Source organism: Balaenoptera acutorostrata, chromosome 1 (genome assembly GCF_949987535.1).
Source record: "Balaenoptera acutorostrata chromosome 1, mBalAcu1.1, whole genome shotgun sequence".
NCBI lineage: Eukaryota > Metazoa > Chordata > Mammalia > Artiodactyla > Balaenopteridae > Balaenoptera > Balaenoptera acutorostrata.
The window spans coordinates 150,035,077-150,055,125 of NC_080064.1; the positions used below are offsets into that span (position 1 = coordinate 150,035,077).

At 43.3% G+C, this 20,049-nt stretch overlaps 1 protein-coding gene across 3 annotated transcripts in view; it reads left to right on the top strand.

Annotated features, from left to right (window-relative positions):
* The window catches only part of PTPN14 (protein tyrosine phosphatase non-receptor type 14), a 175,800-nt gene extending 158,652 nt beyond the window's left edge, over positions 1-17,148 (top strand). For all 3 annotated transcript variants that reach the window (XM_028164870.2, XM_057546071.1, XM_057546080.1), the window contains 5 exons: positions 194-412; positions 3,575-3,703; positions 6,124-6,358; positions 10,055-10,218; positions 14,933-17,148. In XM_028164870.2, the coding sequence (XP_028020671.1) occupies positions 194-412; positions 3,575-3,703; positions 6,124-6,358; positions 10,055-10,218; positions 14,933-15,061 (876 nt within the window). In that variant the 3' untranslated portion in view covers positions 15,062-17,148. The remainder of the gene's footprint in view (positions 1-193; positions 413-3,574; positions 3,704-6,123; positions 6,359-10,054; positions 10,219-14,932) is intronic.
* Positions 17,149-20,049: the final 2,901 nt, after the last annotated feature.

Consider the following 20,049-nt stretch of genomic DNA (forward strand, 5'->3'; position numbering starts at 1 on the left):
GAAGGAAATTGGTTATTGGAAAAGAGACACTAGCAGTATGGTCAGTAATGAGACCAAATAATCAAACATTAGTTTGTCCATCTTGAAACTACTTATTAACACCGTCACTGTAAATATTTTAAGAAATCTGGTGGTTTGGTTGGAGTGTTTGGTTAAGATAATTCAGAGAGCTGGAGATCAATTTCTGTTGCAGTTCAGAACCCTGAAGAAGAAGCTCGAAGAGGGAATGGTGTTCACAGAATATGAGCAGATTCCAAAGAAAAAGGCAAATGGCGTTTTCAGCACAGCGGCTCTGCCAGAGAATGCTGAGCGCAGCCGTATCCGCGAGGTTGTCCCCTATGAGGAGAACCGCGTAGAGCTCATACCGACCAAAGAAAATAACACAGGCTACATCAACGCCTCCCACATCAAGGTAAGAAGTGGGGGGTGGAGAGGGGTGTGTTGGGAAGGCTGGTTGAAGATTGCTGGGTTAACGGCAAAAGGGCAGGGAGGAGAAAACATACGGGCTGCCACTGTGCATCTTGGCTTGTCCCCAAACCGCAAGGGAGTGTTTTTGAACTCCTGTGCTTTACTTAGTCAACTGGAAGGCCATGCCTATCACTGCACAGAGAGAAGGAAGCCCAGCGGCCTCAGGGAAAAAACCTCAGGTCAGCTATTTCTGAAGCTTGCTCATTACAGAGGATTTAACTTTTTCTTCTCTCTGTGCGTTGTAACTCTCCCGAAAACTCACAGGTAAAGCTGAGGATTAGCCCTTTCAGTTTGTCATTTGCAGGTGATGGAGAATTTGGAAATCACAGGCATTATATTTCTGTCACTGGAGTTATGATGTTCAAGACAACAGAAACTTACTGTTTCTCCCTTGTAATACTACTGGTTAGGCACTTTAGAGCTGAAGTCGCAGAGCTGAAGTCCCGAATTTGCATGATATTTAGAAGAGTGGGCTAATTTAAACATAAGCCGTAACGGTGTGGTTGATAATGAACCTTGCAAAATGTGCCACATTATTCAATGCATTTGGGTCATTAAATTTTTGTTACTATTTCAAGTACTCCAAATCTTCATATCTCAGTATTTCATAGACTTTAAAATTGGTCAGCTTAGCTTTACTTCAGTTAGAATTTAGAGTTATGGATACACGTGTGCATGCAGTGAAGTGTTTCCTAAATAGCTTACCTTCCTCAGGGCTCCTAATGACAGAACATATTTGTTTAGAATGTCACCATTTGCTCTGACCTCTGAAGTAGGGGAATTATCTGTGTACTAATGTGAATTGTATTAGTATAAGTGTTACAGTTGTTACAGGATGCTTTTCAACAATACAAGGTTCAGATTCGTAGTCTGCTGTGATCAATAACCTTAGAAAACCTGTATCTGGCATTATTTCCTTTCTTCATTGGACTTTTCAACTGTAGCCAAATTATAGGTAGGTTCCTTTGAGCCTTTAAAATACAGCCAGATGTCTGGCCCATGTATCAGTTCTAACGGTTTTGATACAGAATATGGGAAGTGTACCATGGTTGGGTGTAGTGTTTTTGTTCACCGAGCATAGATAACCACATATATTTTTTAAGTGTCAGAAAGTCCTGTCCAAAGAAATAGGATGGCGTAACTCTCATGGATCATATTGTGTATTCTACTCTTATTTTTCAGAGTGAGAACTCTGAAAACAATGAAACAGTAAAAGCTGAGCCCCAGGAAACTCTGAAGGAAACTGACGGTGGTGAATTTCATGGGCTTAGTTTAGATAACGAAACAATGACCAAAATAATGCATGCAAAGATGCAGATCACACAGCTGCATCTTGCTAGACTGTCTGAGAAAAGCTTCCAGAGCTGTAATATACTATGTTCTTCTTTTGGCCAGATCGTCTCCCCCATTTTCCATCTGCTCTCTGGATAAAGCTGTCAGTCTGCATGCGCTGTGACCAGTGGGTGGCGTCAACATCTCTTCCACCCCTTCCTCCATATTCTCTGAGGCCCACATTTCATCTTGTGGATCCGGGTTAGACATGGGTGTGTTTAATAGACCCAGAGAGCTTGCAAGAACTTGTCCTTGTGTTTTTGGAATAGAGTTGTATGTCCTGCCAATGTTTTCTCCCTGGGTTCCAAGCAGCCGTTAACACAGAACAGAGATTTATTTGCTCCAGACGTGGAATCACATCTGTGAAATCTACCTCAGTAGCTTTGGTGGTTGTGTTTTTAATGCAGTTTTTAATACCCTCCTGTCAATACTTGGGAATATGCTGAAAGGCCCCAGGCAGCAGCATACTCTGGAAGTATTTATAGCTCCTATATGTTGGGTGCCAGAGAGGCTAATGTTAAATTCACAATTCCACAGATAAGCCAAACTCCTAGCCAGCCAGCCAGCAAATGTATGAGTGTTATCTCCCACCAGTACGCGGAAAATGGATTTTGCTTGCCAGCTTTGACCTAAACATGCCTTGTGTAACGAGACAATAACTGACATTGTTTTTGTTTGAATCAAGTTAGTATATAGCTTCATAAAATAAATGAGAGAAAAAGTTTCAAAAAGTGATCACTGCATTGCCCCTAGCACCATCTTGAGATCCCCACTGGTGAACGTGTAAGGGAGCCTGACTTGGCAGTATCAAGGCACAGGAATGGAGGCAAACCCAGAAAGAATCCCTCCAAAGGCCACCGTTTCACCCTGATAGTATGAGCTTCCACACTTGAGGCATGACTTTTTATTGATGCGTCTCTGCTGCTAATATTTACAGCTGCAGAATTATCCTCCCAAGATCACCCTGAGCTGTGTGGGGTAATGATTTTATTATCCAAAATCATCTCATGACTCCAAAGTTCAGTTGGATGCTGTGGTATTGTACGAGGGGAAGGTGATGATAAAATATCGTGTGCTGTTGGCTTAAGTACATTCATGATACCTCTACTGTATGTGGTACAGAGTAGCGGGTACAACAGAGGTTTAGGACACACTTCATACCAGGGCAGTGGTAGAAAGACATTGCTCCCAAAGGCGTGTTATTCCATGGTAGACTTTTCTATTATTTAAAAGGACGCCATGGAGTACTGTTTCTCAGACTGTGGACCACAATAGGGTAGTGGTATATGAAATCAGTTTAGTAGTCGGGAGCACTTTGGGGTTTTTTTGTTTTGTTTTCTTTTGTTTTTTAATGGAATAGACTAGAAAAAGGAGAAAAGAATGGCAATTATCAGTACATTGCACATTGGAAACATAACTATTATTTCTGTAACAAATCGTTAGGTTATATACATATATTCATGTAATATTGTATATGTGGGTATATATATGTATATATATGTTTTTAATATGCACTGGTTTGTGCATAGTTACTGTGGGTTGTAGACCAAAATTGATGAGGTATATTTTAATAAGCTTGAGTGGCAAAAAGTATTTTCATGTGAGCATGTGTCACTAGCCATCCGTGGTGTCAGGGCTTTTGATGATAGCACTAACACATTTGGCCTAAAAATATTATTCAGGGTTTTCAGGTGGCTACAAAAGGACCCGTGGTCAGCATGTAATTCTGTCCTGGATTTGGGGTTTATTCACTAATGCTTGCCTTGGTTTCCAGGTGGTGGTTGGTGGGGCAGAATGGCACTACATCGCCACTCAGGGGCCTCTGCCACACACATGCCATGACTTCTGGCAGATGGTGTGGGAGCAGGGAGCGAATGTGATCGCCATGGTCACCGCAGAGGAGGTAAGGGGGAATGGCCGTACAGCCATCTGTCCCGGCGGGGCGGGTGGGCAGAAGATGGGCTTTGTGTCTATGACTTTGCTGCCTCATCCTCCTTCCGGCAGCACCATTTCTCTGCAAATCCTTTTCTCTCTGACGTGCATCTCTTTTCTCTCCTTACTTCCATATAGGTTTGTTTTGTTTTCCAAAGATAATTTATTGTTATGTCCCGTTTTTATCCAGCTCTTAACTCTTTTCCTTGGATCACCATGAACTAAAATTAAACAAACAAACAAACAAAAAAGAACCAAACTTCAGTTCAGCCAGCTCAGTTGTGTGTGCCAAACAAAGCAATGATCTTTCCACTGGAGTTTGAGAACTTTGGGGCTGCTCTGGGTAAATCGGCATATATTCCCAAGCCCGGGCGTGGCCAGCTCACATGCCCTCCTGCTTATCAGCTGAAAAGAGACCAGAGCTGTTGTTCCTGTGGAGGCCTCTTTCTTTGGGGAGAGAAAAAAAAAATCTTTTTCTTCCTTTGCCAAGTCAAACATAGTTTTTCCCTTGTAACTAGAGAAGTCTACATGGTGTTCCAAAAACTGGCATATACCCCCATTCTGTCTAGCAGTTCGCTTGGAGCTAGCTGTCTTTGGGGGAAGATATTTTGGGTTTCTTCTCTTGTCACAGTCTCGATTTTTTTTAAATTTTATTTTAACCACTTCCTTTTGTTCCTTTCATTAAATTTTAACTTATGTTTTGAAGTCATTTAAGGAAAAAGAGTTTTTTGTTTGTTTGTTTGTTTTTTACCATATGTATGGTATTGCATATCCCTTTCCTAACAACTTTAAAAGGATGGGGAACAGAAAGAACTGAAAACAAAAAAAAGTCATGTTCCCTTCATTAACTCTTCTGAGCAGATGCTTTCCAGAACAGCCCATTAGAAGGTAGTGATGAAAGACTTTGGGCTCTTTCAGGCCAGTTGTACTTCTCTAGGCTGACCTTCTGTCCCACCTTCCCACAAAGAGTAAATGTTCCTGAAAATCTCTAGTTTTATCACTTTATCGAATTACATACTTGGAAGGGATTCATTCAACTTAAAACAGTGTGTACTTACCATCTGTGCTGACCCCAGGGTAGACACAACAGACATGATCCTTGTCCCCAGGGAGCTTACATCCCAGTGGGATTTACAGTAAAAAGTGAACAGAGTCAGCTCGGATAGTGCTAAGTGCCATGGAAAAAAATGAAACCAGTAATGGGATGGAGGGTGGCCGTGGGGCTACTTTAGACTAGACTGCAGCCCAGGGCCCTCTGAGGAGGTTGCATTTGAGCTGAAACCTGAGTGACAAGAAGGGACCAGTCTTAGGAACAAAATCCAGTGGTCTGTGAGGCAGCCAGAGACTTACAGTCTTTTGAAATCTGTAATTGATGTAGGTACTCAGCAGTTATATAAATTAAAGGCCTCAGATAAACCTGCTTTCACAGGATGGTTAAATAAAAGAGGCAGGTGTGCTTCAAATTTAAGAAGACTCAATTCAACCAAAAGAATCAGGGCAAGATTACTTGTGTCACCCAGAGATGTATTGCTTTGAGAGCAGGCCAGCCTTCACTTGCCACTCATTCCCCCAGCTCCGTACGCTGGACATTTCTCCTCTCGCTCCACCCACTTCCGCTGGGTCCCGTTCTAAGCTGCCATCTCATCCACCCCTGCTCCCACTCCTATGATATCAAAACTGTGCAAAACTTTAAAATAGACCCCATTTTGTAAATGGTTGAGAATGCATACCCCCAGAAAAGATTATAAAATTAAGGGAGAGAGAAGAGGGGTAAAGCCAGTTTTCCTCTGCTTCAGTTGTCAATGGAACTAAAACAAATGGGTCAGCCTGAAAAATACGTGAGATTGACACTAGATGATAAAGACAGCGTCAGTGGCTGGTGGGGTGTAACAGAGAGAGCCCAGGGCCGAGCATCCGACATGAGAAGCATGACCTAGAACGATTACTGGGATCTGTCACTCCTCTGCTTAAGGTCACTTCATCACCTTTGGATGGCTTCCCACTGACCGTGGAGTGAAATCCAAACTCCCTACCATGGACCAGGAGGCCCTCTAACCTCTTCTCTGCCATCCACACTGAAGACCTTTCTGTTTCTTGAACACACATAGCTTGTTCCTGCCTCTGGTCTTCACCCTGGCTCTTCTCTCTAACATTCAACTGCAGCCCAGTTGTGAATCTTTAAATTTTTCCATTGCTGTAACTGCATGGTAAATCTTATTATTGGTGTTAGCTAAGATGTATGGGTATCTACTCTGGGATAGACACTGCATGATGCTACTGAGTCAGTGACTTAGAAGTCATTCAAGTTTTCCGCTGTCCTTAGATTTTAAGATTAAGAGGATAAGAGCTTCCCCTGACTCATGTCCAATTTTGCTTCTGTGTCTGATTCAGGAAGGCGGACGAACCAAGAGCCACCGATACTGGCCCAAACTGGGTTCCAAGCACAGCTCAGCCACCTATGGCAAGTTCAAGGTCACCACAAAGTTCCGAACAGATTCCGGTTGCTATGCAACCACAGGCTTGAAGGTCAAGCACCTTTTGTCCGGGCAGGAAAGGACAGTGTGGCATTTGCAATATACTGATTGGCCAGATCACGGCTGCCCAGAGGATGTCCAAGGATTTTTGTGTAAGTCTTTTCTTCCCTGTCGGGGTTTTACCAACAGTAATAATGGTCTTATCAGTTGGAGGAGAAATGGAAAGAGAGTCTACTTAAGTGGCAAAAGTATTACAACATTCAGTATATAATACTTCAGTGGTATGTGTAGAACAGAGAAGACTAATACATGGCATTTATCATATTCTCTTTACCATTTATGCAGATGAGCTAATATGGTAAACTAATTGGTTCTACCTTGATTTAGACCTTTAGTATTCTGATACATGTCACGTGTCTGAACCTTGAAAACATTATGCTAAATAAAATAAGCCAGACACAAAAGGACAAATGTTGTGTGATTCCACTTACATGAGTTATCCAAAATAGGCAACTTCATAGAGATAGAAAGTATAATAGAGGTTACCAGGGGCAAGGGGGAAGGGGAATAGGAAGATACTGTTTGATGGATAGAAAGTTTCTGTTTGGGACCATGAAAAATTTCTAGAAGTGGATAGTGGTGATGCTTGCACAACACTGTGAATATACTTAATGCCACTGTACACTTAATGTAATGTACACTAAAATGATTAAAATGGTAAATTTTATGTTATGTATATTTTACCACAACCAAAAACACACACACACACACACACACACACACACACACAAAGCAATAAAATAAAGAAAAAACAACTTTAAAAATTTCTCATGAAAATTTATATCTTGGAAGCCCTGTATTTCCTACAGCAGTAAATCCCAATTAGTAGTTTATCATACCTACGATTAAAGATACTAAGAATTATTGAAATCAACTTGTAGTATTTGAAACTATCATTTTTGGATTCATTAATTTATGTGTATTTTTCAAGCTATGGTTATCTTAGAAACTAATTCATCCAGATTGTACGCAGTACTTTATTTGTAAGGCCAAAAACTGGGTGTGTGTGCACCACGTGCCAGGCACTGAATCGGGCTCTTAGAACGCAGAAATGAAGCAGTCTTTGTTTTAAAGGCTCTTGCGGTCTCATGACGAAGACAGGCCGGTGATCATAGTTCAGAGGTGAGATCTGATGCTTTTGGGGATGGCTGCAGCAGCCTCCTTCCCTTCCACAGACTTGCCTAAACATCCTGCACTTGCAGGAAACCCCACTCCTTCCTTACCCAGCTAGGAAGGAGGCCTGAGGGTGCCCTGCACATTTACTACACCTGCTATGTTGTTGACTCACCAGCTGGCAGAAGACCTGTGGCCACAACAAAGGGAGGTTGGAGAATGTCAAAACCTTGATTTTTATTTTGATATTCATTTAGAGTAGGAGGGGTGGGGGAGAGAAGAGAGAATAGGTTTTCAAGTACCTAAAAGTACCATGTCACAAGTTCCAACAGAAAGATTCTGATACACACTTATTTATCAATGCAGCTATTTCATTTTTCATTAAAGTGATGATGGTTCTTAAGGAGTCGGACACTGAGAGTAAGAAAGATGATTGGTATCAAAGGATCTAGAACGAGATCTAGAGCAGGTTGGTGGTTGGCCTGAGGTCAAACAGTTACCTGCAGCTCAAAATATTAATGAGCACAGTGACCTTTGCAGAACTTTCTTTCCTCATAACAGTGTTCTTTTTATTCCTTTCTGGTACTGTTTTGCTAATTGCTTTATTAGAAGCAAGACTCAGAAAATGGAAACAATAAAAGTAGATCTGTTTGATGACTGGCTAACAGATCTGATAAAAGGTTGAATTTATAAGATGGTTAAAATTATAATCAAATCTTTTAAATCAGAACCAATTTAAGGAAAGCCAATCTAAATTACTGAAAAATATAGAGAATATTTTTAAACAGTATTTATTAATTTACCTTTCTAAGAAACTCAGGACAGGTGTGCTGAGCAGGGTCTTAGAAATGTTGGCTCTTTAGGTTTTTAAGAATTTTAGGAGATTTTTGTTTGTGTTTAAATGAGATTACTTGGATGCAGAGGAACTGGGTCAAACTGTCTTCCAGAGGTCTTCACTGAGTTACACCTTAAGGAACTTTATTAATATGATTGCTAGAGAAAGAATCTGCTTAAATCTAATTTCTCTGTGTTTCATGAAATTCCCCTTGATGGTGGCATCTGCTTTATTGATCAATATTCCTTTTACTTCTCTCCTTAAATTTAGCACAAGAAAAACCTTGTCTCTTGTATGTGAACATTGCCTGCCGTCAGAAAATGTTATTGCCTAGTATCTTTTCCCCTTTGGGAAAAAAAATTGTGAAGGGAATTCCATGCTCAGTATTTAGCTCATGTTGGTACCAATAGCAGCTACCTTATCTAGTCACCTCAGATTGCCTTCCCTCTTTTGTTTTGTTCTATCTCATTTTACATTATTAGTGGTGGTGGTAGTAAACGTTTATTTGGGTAAACTATTTCAGATTACTAATTAAATGAGGTTATAATGGAAATTGGAGTTCTTAGTCATTGTGTGTAAACAGGTGCTTTTAAATTATGAGAATGGGGACTTCCCTGGTGGTGCAGTGGTTAAGAATCCGCCTGCCAATGCAGGGGACCTTGGTTCGAGCCCTGGTCCGGGAAGATCCCACATGCCTCAGAGCAACTAAGCCCACGAGCCACAACTACTGAGCTTGTGCTCTAGAGCCCGCGAGCCGCAACTACTGAGCCCGCACGCCTAGAGCCCGCGCACCACAACAAAGAGTAGCCCCCTCTCGCGGAAACTAGAGAAAGCCCGCATACAGCAACGAAGAGCCAACACAGCCAAACATAAATAAATAAATAAATAAATTAATTAATTAATTTTAAAAAATTACGAGAATGGTTTGAATGCTGTTTTCTCTTCAGCAGTTTGAGTTTTTCTCCTCATTTGGTTTTACACTGCTGCACTGGGATGAGATTTTCTGAGTATCAGGAACCTTCAAATCTGCTTCTCCCCTGAACTAGCTACTATAAAATCTCAGTTACTAATTGACTTTTTCCGGTTCTTGGATTGTTTGAGGATTACATTTATATGCTTTTCCTTTTTTTTCATGACCATTAAAAAAAATAGTCTTTAAGGCTCGGGTTGAGCAATTTTCCATTTGTGTCCAGCTGGAGTAGCGAACAGTCTCCTGCACAGCCCTGCGGGGCTAAGCAGATGTTGACGGGGCACGTGGCACACACCCCACCCACATGTTGCCTCCAGGAAAGGGGGGTTATCTGGAGCTACTCACATAACCACGTGGGATCCAAGCTGAAAACCAGGCTCCCCAAAGTCTATTTTATAATCTAAAAATGGAGTCAAGCCTCAGCTGACATTCACTCATTCAGTGAGGGGAAGGAAGAAAGGGCAGATGGACGCTCTTCCCACCAGAAATTGGCTCTGACAGGCGGGCATTTCAAGGGGACCTAGCTGGTGTCTGATCCCAGTCTGTTAATAGTAGGAATTGCTGTAAGTAATGTCGAGAATCATCTGCTTGGGGGACTTTGGGATTTGCGGAGGGGAAGACAGAATTTAATTTTTAAAAAAGAACTATTTAATTTAAAGAACAAATTCTCCCATGGACTAATTGACTCCCAGCTGGTCCTTTCTGGATCCAGGACTGTAGCGTGGGTACCAGCCAAATAATTAGTGTCTTGTAAGTACTGTAAATTATTGTCGCTTAAAAAAAAAAATTCACAGTCAGTTTTTTTTCCCCCTCACTTGTATGCAAAGCAATGCAGGACATCAGTGACAAGATCTGCATTTTGTCTTGCAGCCTACTTGGAGGAGATCCAGTCGGTCCGTCGCCATACCAACAGCATGCTGGAAAGCACCAAGAACCAGCACCCCCCGATCGTGGTCCACTGCAGTGCTGGGGTGGGAAGGACCGGCGTGGTCATCCTTTCTGAGCTGATGATCTACTGCCTGGAGCATAATGAAGTAAGTCATTCTGGGCTTCTGAATCCTCCACCTTGGGGACCAAGCTACACCCATTCTGGGCTTCTGAATCCTCCACCTTGTGGACCAAGCTACACCATGGCCAAACCTTCACCTGTGCCCTTCTATTTCCACTGTTTAACTTCCTCTCTCCTGACGAGAGTTTTCCAGACCCATGATTCCTAGTTGGACTCTGACATTTACAACCTTCCTGATCTTTTGCCTTTCACTGCTCTGTGTAGAGACCCAGATAATATAGTAAAAGAGTTGAAACTGTGAGAAAGGCAACATTTAGAAAATCTGATCTTCGCTGGCATCAACTTCCAGAAGTCTGCAGTGTTTCGTAGAAGGTCTGGTTTTATTGTGGGTAATCTTCCACAGCGGGTTATTGGGTCGCATATAGTATAGATGCGTCTTGCATTTCTGGGATGTGTTTTGGCCTAACTCCTACGTGAAAATGTGTGTACTTTAAAAACATTTTTCATTCTTTAGTGGGGAGTTTTACTGAGGGGGCTCTTTGCTCTTGTCTAGACTGGCAGTGGTGTGTAGCAGAGCCGGGTAGATAATCCGAGGGCACAGACGTGGCCTGCCTTTGCTGAGGCTGGAGGCCCAGCTTTTCTCCCATAGACGCGGGCTGCGGCTGAATTTGTGCCCACACGGTGTGTGGCATTCCCTTCTTGCTGTAGGTCAGGGAGTTACACCGAGGGGCTTTTGATTTTGTAGAGATGAGACAAATAGCAATCAAAGGCTAAAGAACAATTCTTCTGCCTTCTATTCTCACAGGGGGCTTTAGGGGTTTTAGATGGCTTTCACTTTCTTTTTCTTAGGCTCTTTAATCACCACTAGCAGCACACGTCCCGTTCCGGTTTTACAGATGAGGATGCTGAGGTCCAGAAACAATCTAGTGGCTTGTCCAGTGCCAGGTGGCTCTTAAGCAGTGGTGCCAAGGTTTGAAGTGAGGTCTTTCACCTCCTGGCCCTGAATTGTTTCCTGTCTTCACTCTGCCTCCAAATGCCAAGTGTCATTTGATTCTTGTTCAATTTCCAAATTGTACAGCTTGGAGAATCAAAGGAAACTTTTGAAGCGGTTTGATAGTTTTAAAATCAGGAAATGTTATAATGCATGTTCTGTGAAGGAATTTATATAACAATGTATGTATTTACTCAATGGTTTGAAGATCAGATTAAATATTGCCCCATGGAGCTTGTTATATTCAAACTTCTCAGAAAACAATAAATGCCCAGTTTAAATATGTTCAAAGGATTTTTAAGTTCCCTGCCTATAAAAAGTTAATTTTGGAAACTTTCAGTCTGTACATATGAATGTTTGTGCTGCTAAAAAGTAGAAGAGGAGTTATATCACATGTGGCCTATTGTTCAAACAAACAAACAAACATTCTATTGGGGAACAAAATGCCCATCATGGAATCACTTGAGTCTACATAACAGAAATCTCGTCATCTTCTATGAGTTTTTATCGTTTTGTCTCACATGAGATTTCTTGATTGCTTCTCTGTCACTACTAGAAGTCTCTAGGAGTTTCTAGTAGAGTGAATAGCTCGGCAGTAAGTCCCAGATCCGCTCACTGCTGGGAAGATGGACTAAGATGCAGTGGAATCTGGGTACACGTGGCTCAAGCATATCCGAGCTCCGCTGGCAGCACCCGTGGGTTCCTGGGGAGGAAGAAGGGCCTCATCATCCCCTCCCCACTTAGAGATCTTTTCCTCATGTCACTTTCTTTGCCAAATTCCCCTTCTTTGCTGCATTCCCCGTGCGCTCTTCCTCTGTTCCCCCTTCCTCCTTTTCAACTTGAGAAGCTGTTTTGTCAGTCTGGTCTGACATGAAGGATCGCTGTGTTCTGAGAGCTCTTTGGAGACCCATCAAAGGCTGAACCTCAGTAATACGATGACATGAAGGCTTATCGATCACCAGATGTCACTGGCCCAGTGGAACACAACAGATGTCAGAGCCAGCGTGGTACAGAGTAAGGGGTTCAGCCACTAGGGCCTTGAGTGGACTCGGTGAGGGCTCAGGGTGATTAAATTCTCTAGGGTGTATCCAGACATAGCAGATTTCCTCAATGCCCACTTGTATGCCAGAACATTTACTGGAATGTGGTCAGTCCAAAAAGGACTTTTGTTCCCATTGATATTCAAAGATAGCAAGATGACTCATATTTTTCACTTCCCTTCCCCTAGCACATGTAGCCAGACTTATCTGTCCCATTTCCCATAATTGCTGTTGGTAGACGGCGAGGGAGAAAAAAGGTCTCTACTCGTTCTGCTTCAGACCTGGCTAGTAAAATTCAAACCCTTATTTTAGAAGAGGCGTGGAACCATGTTTCTTTGTTTTTTAAACAAAAGATTTTGCTAAATCAATATAAAATTGGTTGTCCCATTTTTCTCCTGTCTAAACTTTCCCATCTCCTTTCCATGGCTTCTGGATTTAGGATACTTTATGTTCTGGTCTATAATCCATAGAGTTTTAGTTTTGTCAGTGAAATGCCTTTTCTTTTTCCTGGAGCAAAGATGCTTGACCGTGAAGTCTGGGAGCTGCGAGGGGATTCTCCTGGGCTGCCCTGAGAAGCTTCTTTGTGCCCTGTTGTTTTTGGTCACTGAATGTTAGCTATAACATTTTAATGCCCATACATTTGTTTTCAGAACGCACCAGTTTCATGGTTTGTGATACTCTTTCTTGGCCACCTGTCCCAGATTAGCTAAATTACAAAAGGTCAGGTTCTCACTAGCCAGAGAGCAAGATGTCTTGATCTTGGTGCTTTTCTGAATTGGTTATCCCTCCGTCATAGAGAAGGGGGGTGGGGGCGAAGTCTTCTAAGCAAGATGGAGCAAGCATCAGCTGCCTCCGGATTCCTTGGGTTAGGGACAGTGGGCAGCAGGGCCTGTGGAAGTGCATCTTCAAGGCAAGCTGAAGGATTCTTTCATTGAGGACCAGGGGGAACTTTGTCTTGTCTCCAAACTGCCCTATATCAGCTAGTATACTGTCCTTGAGTCAGCCTGAGGGGGCTGAGTCTTACAGGCTATTGAGATGGTAATGACCATGATGATAGTGGTGGTGGCAGAGATGGAAGTGGAGGAGATGGTAGAGGTAAAGGAGATGGTGGTGGGAGAGGAGGTGGTGGTGGTTGTGATGATGACGAGAATGAAAATATTATAATAACCACAGCTAACGTGTATGTAGTGTTCACCATGTGGCAACACTATTTCAAGAGCCTTACAGCTCATAGCCTTCACAATGACCCTACGAGAGAGGTTCTGTTAGTACCGTCATCTAACAAAGAGAAACTGAGGCCCAGGGAGATGAGCTCTTAGCTTCTGCGTGACCCTGCCTCTCTTGTCAAAGCCTTTGATGGGTATGAGATAGGAGCAGCCTTATTCTATCCTTATATTCAGTGCCCAACACAGAGTAATGCTTATCATGCATTATGTTCAGTTCATTATTAGGTGCTCTGTGTTGTGTATCATGATGTCAGTCACTTTGGAGTAGAGTTTAGGCACAGACCCACTAGTTACCATCAGAAGCTTATGGTCCAGGCTCTGTATTTTGACGAATAGTTTAAGGATTCACATGCCTTTTTCTCTTTGCTTATTACCAGGGACTTGTCCCTTTTAAATCTGTGGTATTACTTAACTGGTTTTGGAGAAGAGCGACTAAACAGGATGGCATGTATGGTATTGTAGCTACACAAAGTTTGGAAATAGCTGAAATGACTTTTGAAAGTAAAGTTAGAAAAGACATACAGCTGAGTTTTTATTATTTTATTTCTGATGCTTGCTCAGTCCTTGGTGACTTCGTGGGTGTGGTCGTTTGCCTGGATTAAGGGCTCCCAGAGCAGGGGGAAGTATAGCAAGGCCATGATGGCGCATTGACTCCGTGGTGCTTCTGCCTTGGCTGGTCCAGGAGGATGAACGTGACACGAGTGAGGGGACACCATGGCACCAATGATCCGTTGTATTAATTCCTTTCCATTGGAGATCTTCAAAGAATTTACACATTGGCAATCTCATTTAATACTCAAGATATCGTTAGTTAAAGACTTTGACTCCAAACATGCATGACTGGTGTCCAGAGATCGTGCTTTGATGTTTTAAAGGTTTCCACGTAATTTATCTCACTTGGTTATGCCTGCGATCCTTCGGGGTAGCAGGATGGGCATGAGTATTCTTATTTCATTAATATTAATGAGACAGTGAGTAGTCTTTATTAAGAGCCTACTAGGTGCCAGACACTGGGTTAAATGCTTTACATGCATTTCTTCATTTGATCCTCTGAGGAGGGTACTGTTTATCACCCCGTGTTATTGCTGAGGAAATGTCACTAACTTGGCCAAGGCCACACTGCCATTGGAGGAAAGCATCATTATCCTTATTTTACAGATGAAGAAACGAAGACCCAGAAAGGGCTTAAATCCTACCATTGGGCCATAGTAGGGTTAAGAGTACCAATCGGGTTTAAGTCCAGCCTCTCTGTTTTCTCTAGTGGACTGGTCTGTAGTTAAAATATCACACCAGTGGAACACGACGACCAGCTTCTCCAGTTGCTGTTAGGGTCTTTGATTTGGGATAACCCAGAGGGGGCTGTCTTTGGCTTTCTCCTGTACCTGCACAGGGGCAGCGAGTGAGTGCTTCCTGGGTGAGGGAATGAGGAAGGAGGCAAGGGAAGCCCCCCCCATCTCAGGATCTTCTTCTCTTTTCTTGCAGAAGGTGGAAGTGCCCGTGATGCTGAGGCTCCTCAGGGAGCAAAGGATGTTCATGATCCAGACCATCGCTCAGTACAAGTTTGTCTACCAGGTCCTCATCCAGTTCCTCCAAAACTCCAGACTCATTTAACCCCCCGGAAGAGGCACCCAGCTCCATCTTACAGATGGGGAAGCACCTCCAGACAACATCTGCTCCCCCAGCAGGGCGCGGATGGCCGGAGCAGGCAGGCCACGGGCTCCCTGAAGACAGGAGCCACGATCATTCACAAACATCACGTATTATTTTATATGAGATAATTTATTTTTTTTCCCCTCTTTGGAATAACCTTTGTGAATCATCGTAATGCAGTTTTCACAATAATGTAGTACTTTTCATCTGAACCCCATTTTGACCGATCTGCATTGTAATAGGTCAGTAGGGAGGGTTGCCTGGTGGATTATTTGGGGGACAGAGGCATAAGGGAACACATCTCTAGTGAAGTTGCAGCCAGATTTGTAACCAGCCCTGAAATTTGTCAGCCTGATTGCTCACGTCCAAATCAAAGATGGCAAGAAAATGAGTTCATCCTAAAATATAAAGATAAGGGCTAAGACCCTTTCCTGAAGGAGAAGAACAACACTCTTTTCTTGTATTTGGGGGCTCCTGTGGCTTGACGGGCAGTTCCTTCCCTTTCCCCTTTTTGGCCTCTCCCTCAGTAGTCTCTTTTTTTCCTCCCAGGCTTGAGTTAAAGACAGGAACAGCTAGAGGAAATGCTCCCTTTCCAATGCAGTGATTGCCATTGCCCGGGATGAATGAGGACTCTGTGTTGTATCTTTCTCAACCACTCCTTATTCTGGGCTCCGGAACCTGTTCCCCTGCTGGAGACTGCACCCTTGATATTTGCTGCTTCTCCCTGTTGGCTCAGTGGACCCTAGTCTGGTGGCCTTCGAGGCCCTGGGCCAGGCTGTCTGTGCAGCTAGGCTTCTTGCCTGATTGAGAGAAGATAATAGACCAGTGTGGAAGAGAGAGGAGACAGGCAAGCCCTTGATATTGTTTCTTATTTAAATATGAAGTGTGTGCTCATGGGGATCTGAAGGTCAAGGTGCTGCGTGCCATGGAAAGGTTATAAAGGAAACGGTTGGGAAAGCTGATGCATGGGGGCTCTTTGGCACTCAGGTGGCAGGGCCCCTGCCAGGAGCCACCCCAAGTGTTATCCCCGCTGTGCTGCTAGCACCTCCAGCCTTTGGCCTGCAGGAGCAGAACTAAGCCCACCCAGGACCTTGCACCTGCTGAAATCTTGGCCCACGTGCTGAAAGATGGTGAGATGTGTGCTGCTTTCCTTTTCTCCATACAGCCCACTCTGGTCAGTTGTGGTATTAACCCTGCCCTCAGTTTGAAGCTCAGTCCTTAGTTCGTCTCCTTCTGTGCCTTCATTGGCCACCGTCCTTCTGAATTTTGTAGGTTAGTACACAATAAATAAATGTTCTGCACATTTTCCCTCTTGCTGACTTCTGGGGAATTCTTCCCTCTACTGTCTAGTTTTTCTTGATGCAACTTTTAATTGTGGCTTTGTTCTTAAAGTTGACTTTTGCGGGTGTTCCATGATGCCTTCTTCCACTGCTACCTTTTTTTTTTTTCCTCCTGAGCTGCAAATGCAAAGAAAGAATGGCATCCAATCGACCAGAAAGAGTGCGCCTTTGTGGCTTCCGGTCACCACAACAGGTGGGTGTGGAAGCAGATTCCTGATGAACTACTTTGGAGTATGAATCAACTTGGTTTCACATCTGGCCAGGTGTTATGGTGGTGGTTCTCTGTATTTGGACTCAGTATCTGGCGATGGAGGGCCTCCTACCTTCTCTTCCAAGGTCTAAAGAATCAGTCAAGGAGTGGAACTTCAGCTGAGCGCCATAGATTCTGGAATTTTGCTGTGTGATCTGAAAAAGAAAACCACTAGTATGACGTGTATTTTCAGTGGATCAGAGCTCGTAACCCTCACTAGGAGACGCTCAGAAATTGGATCATCAGCAAGCAAAGAGGTATTGTTTCCTTTTCCTTAGGGACTTTCCATCCTTGGGATATTCTGCTGTTAGGGATGTTTTAACGGTTGGTCTGCCGTTACTGGTTTATTGTTTGAGGAACCACTTCGGTATTTCTCTTTCGTCTCCCAGGCCCCAGTGTGGGCAGTGTTAAAATGTCTCGTGTGGGCAGCGTGTAGACCTGCTGACTCTTTGAGCTTATCACTCACGGCCCTCCTTTCAACTCATCCACTGTTGCCACTTGGTGCTCCGGGAATATTCATGAATGCACAAAATGCAAAGAAGTAGGTTCAGTATCCAATTTCTTAGCCAAAGTTTGTATTGAAACTCAAAGGAAAACATTTAAAAGTGATTCCCCATATTTTGTTTTTAAAAACAAGTGCTTTTGGCCCTTAAGCCCATTTTGCCTTCCTTTTCACATCTCCAGTAAATGCCAACCTATCTCCTGTTAAATTAGCAGCCACCATTTAAAGTCCTTTCAGTGGCATCTGCATAATAATTGCCCAGAGATGCTTTATATCTGGGAAGCAAGCCAAGGAATAAACCTTGAGGCAAAGTGTATTAAATTAGTTATCTAGTTAGAGCTTTTGGAGTGAGTTCCTGACGATGTATCAAGTCTGAAGCTGGAGCTATCGGGGTCTGTTGCTGCAGTTTCGACTTGAAGGGAGAAAATCAAAAATGGAGGGGAAAAAAAAAAAGATACCATCTTACAACAAAGCCATCCAACACTTTCAGGCCTCTGGTTTTGAAGTTTTTACAGTTGAAATGTTTTGTTTCTTTCATCCACTCCCATTTGGATATATTGACCCAGTGTTCCTCCTTGTTTACTGTGGTCCCTGAACCAGGGGGGCTGAGTTTGACGTCTTCATCCTTGAGCTGAGCTGAGCCTGCTTGCAAAGCCGAACCGTGTCCTGTTGTGCTTTACTGGATTCCTTGGGCTTTAAGGGGACACCACCTTTTGGTCTCATTTACATTTAGACACCACTTTCCCTGGATAGGAAGTAAAGGAGGATTTGGCAGCTTTAGGCAGGGATGTCAAACGTGGAATACTCTGAGTAATAAACTTCCGAGAACCCTAAATAGAGAGAATTTTACTTCTACAACCTTTGTGGTCCTAGATTGAGAAGAGGAACTATTTTTGGACTGTAATTAGTCAGTGATTGTTTGCCTCCAAGTCCTGTGGCCATCTCTGGCCCCTTCCCCCATCGGCGTGGAGAGAGGGTCTTTGTGGGCTCCGCTGGGTGACATCCTGTGGGACTTGCCCACTGGCTTGCCCAGGACTCACTTAACCTTTATCCTGCCTACACTCAGCTTTTGTGGTTCTGTAATAAACACCAGTGGGTACAGTAAGTCAGCACTTTTATCCAACTGCCTACCTTTCTTATCTTTTCCAGCTTAATACAGGTTGACCCATATGAAATTTCCAATATTTGGACCATATTTTACTTACGATAACAGAAAATTCACATGGATCAACCTAACACGTACAGTTTGTTTCTCCTCCCCGATTAGTATGGATCCCAACGCACCATATGTCATTTCTCAAGTGCTAATGAACACGAAAGCATGGGCGGCTTGGCTCTTTTTGTGAACTCACTGCCTTGCTACGGCAACCCTTGCCTCACTTGAGTGGGCCATCTCCTGGGACTTGGAGTCACTCTTTGCAGAGATGTTAGTGCACTTTGGATTCTCATAGGCAGGGTTGGCCATCAGGCACATGACTAGGGGGTTTTCAGCTGCCATCCTTTCTTGATGTACAGTCTGTATTAGCTGACCTCAGCCCAGTGGTTATGGAACACAGTATATGGGCCCGAGGTGTCCAGAGTCACAAAGCAGAATGTGCTTTTGAATCTCTCTTCCCCACTTCCAGTGGTGCGTGGGATGGAGAAAGTGGGTATAGTTATTGATTTTCTTTGGGGGGTAGATCTGTCAATCACTTGAGGTCAGGGGGTGGGCAAATGCAGGGACCTTCTAAGAGGTGTGCCAGGGTTGGGGATTGAGTCAGAGCCATATTAGTGTGAATCTACCCTTCATTCCTCCTTCGTGTTGGGAGTAACTGTCAGGATCCCAGAGTAAGAAATTTCCAGAAGCACCAAGTAATTACCGTTGGGCTCTTAAGGTGGCTCTTTGTGGGAACAGTTTCCTCTTGTTTTACCAAAGATACTTCTGCAACTGTGTTTTATTTTATTTTATTGCCTATGGATTTTATCAGACACTCATCATGCTCTGACTTAGTGATTTCTTTTTGTGAGCAAAGTAACAACTCAGCTAGCACTGATTCCAAATGGAGAAATTTGGGGTTTTCATGGAGACTGCAAAAATTTTCCATTGGTCTAGAGCTTTACGGGTGACAAATTAGTTGGCCCTGTAGGGTTGAAATAATCCTACTCGGCCCTATAGGGTGGAAATCTCTAGGATGCTGAATTATGTTCAACATAATTGAACACGACATTTCCCGTGAACGCTGAGCAAGCAAGCACAATGGTTCTTGTCTTTGCCTCAGCTTCTAAGACATTTGGGGCAAAAGACCTTACTGATGCATCATCTATTGAAAGTAACAGCAACATGCCTGGGAGAAATGGGCAGGTATATCCAATCAAATTCTGCCAACTCATATGTGTTGCCCCGAAAATCGCTGTTCTTCATGGGGTCCTGAGGAACTCGATGGCCTGCTTGCCCAACACTCAACCTTTATCCTGCCTGCTCTCAGCTTTTGCATTTCCGTTAGAAACTCAGATGCATGAGTGTTTTTTTTTTTTTTTTTTGCATGAGTGTTTTTATCCAGCTTACTACCTTACTTATTTTTTTCCAGCTTAAAATAGCTGTGTCTTCTTCCTCAAGGCCAAACTAAAAGGTTCTCTATTAAAATGTCCATGAGCCTGGCATTGAATATCTGGCATCAATCGATTTCACAGGACTGCATAATTTATTGTTGCTTGGTGCAGTAAAAAGGAGGACGTGCATCAGTTCCTACTGTTTAGAACTTAGATCAGCCCTCTCATTTTAAAAATAAATTCAAGAGCATTTCATTTTAAGACAGGAGGGCAAAAGCTGATGGGCAGCCTGAACATGAGAACGCATCTATCTAGAAAGTCACTGTTC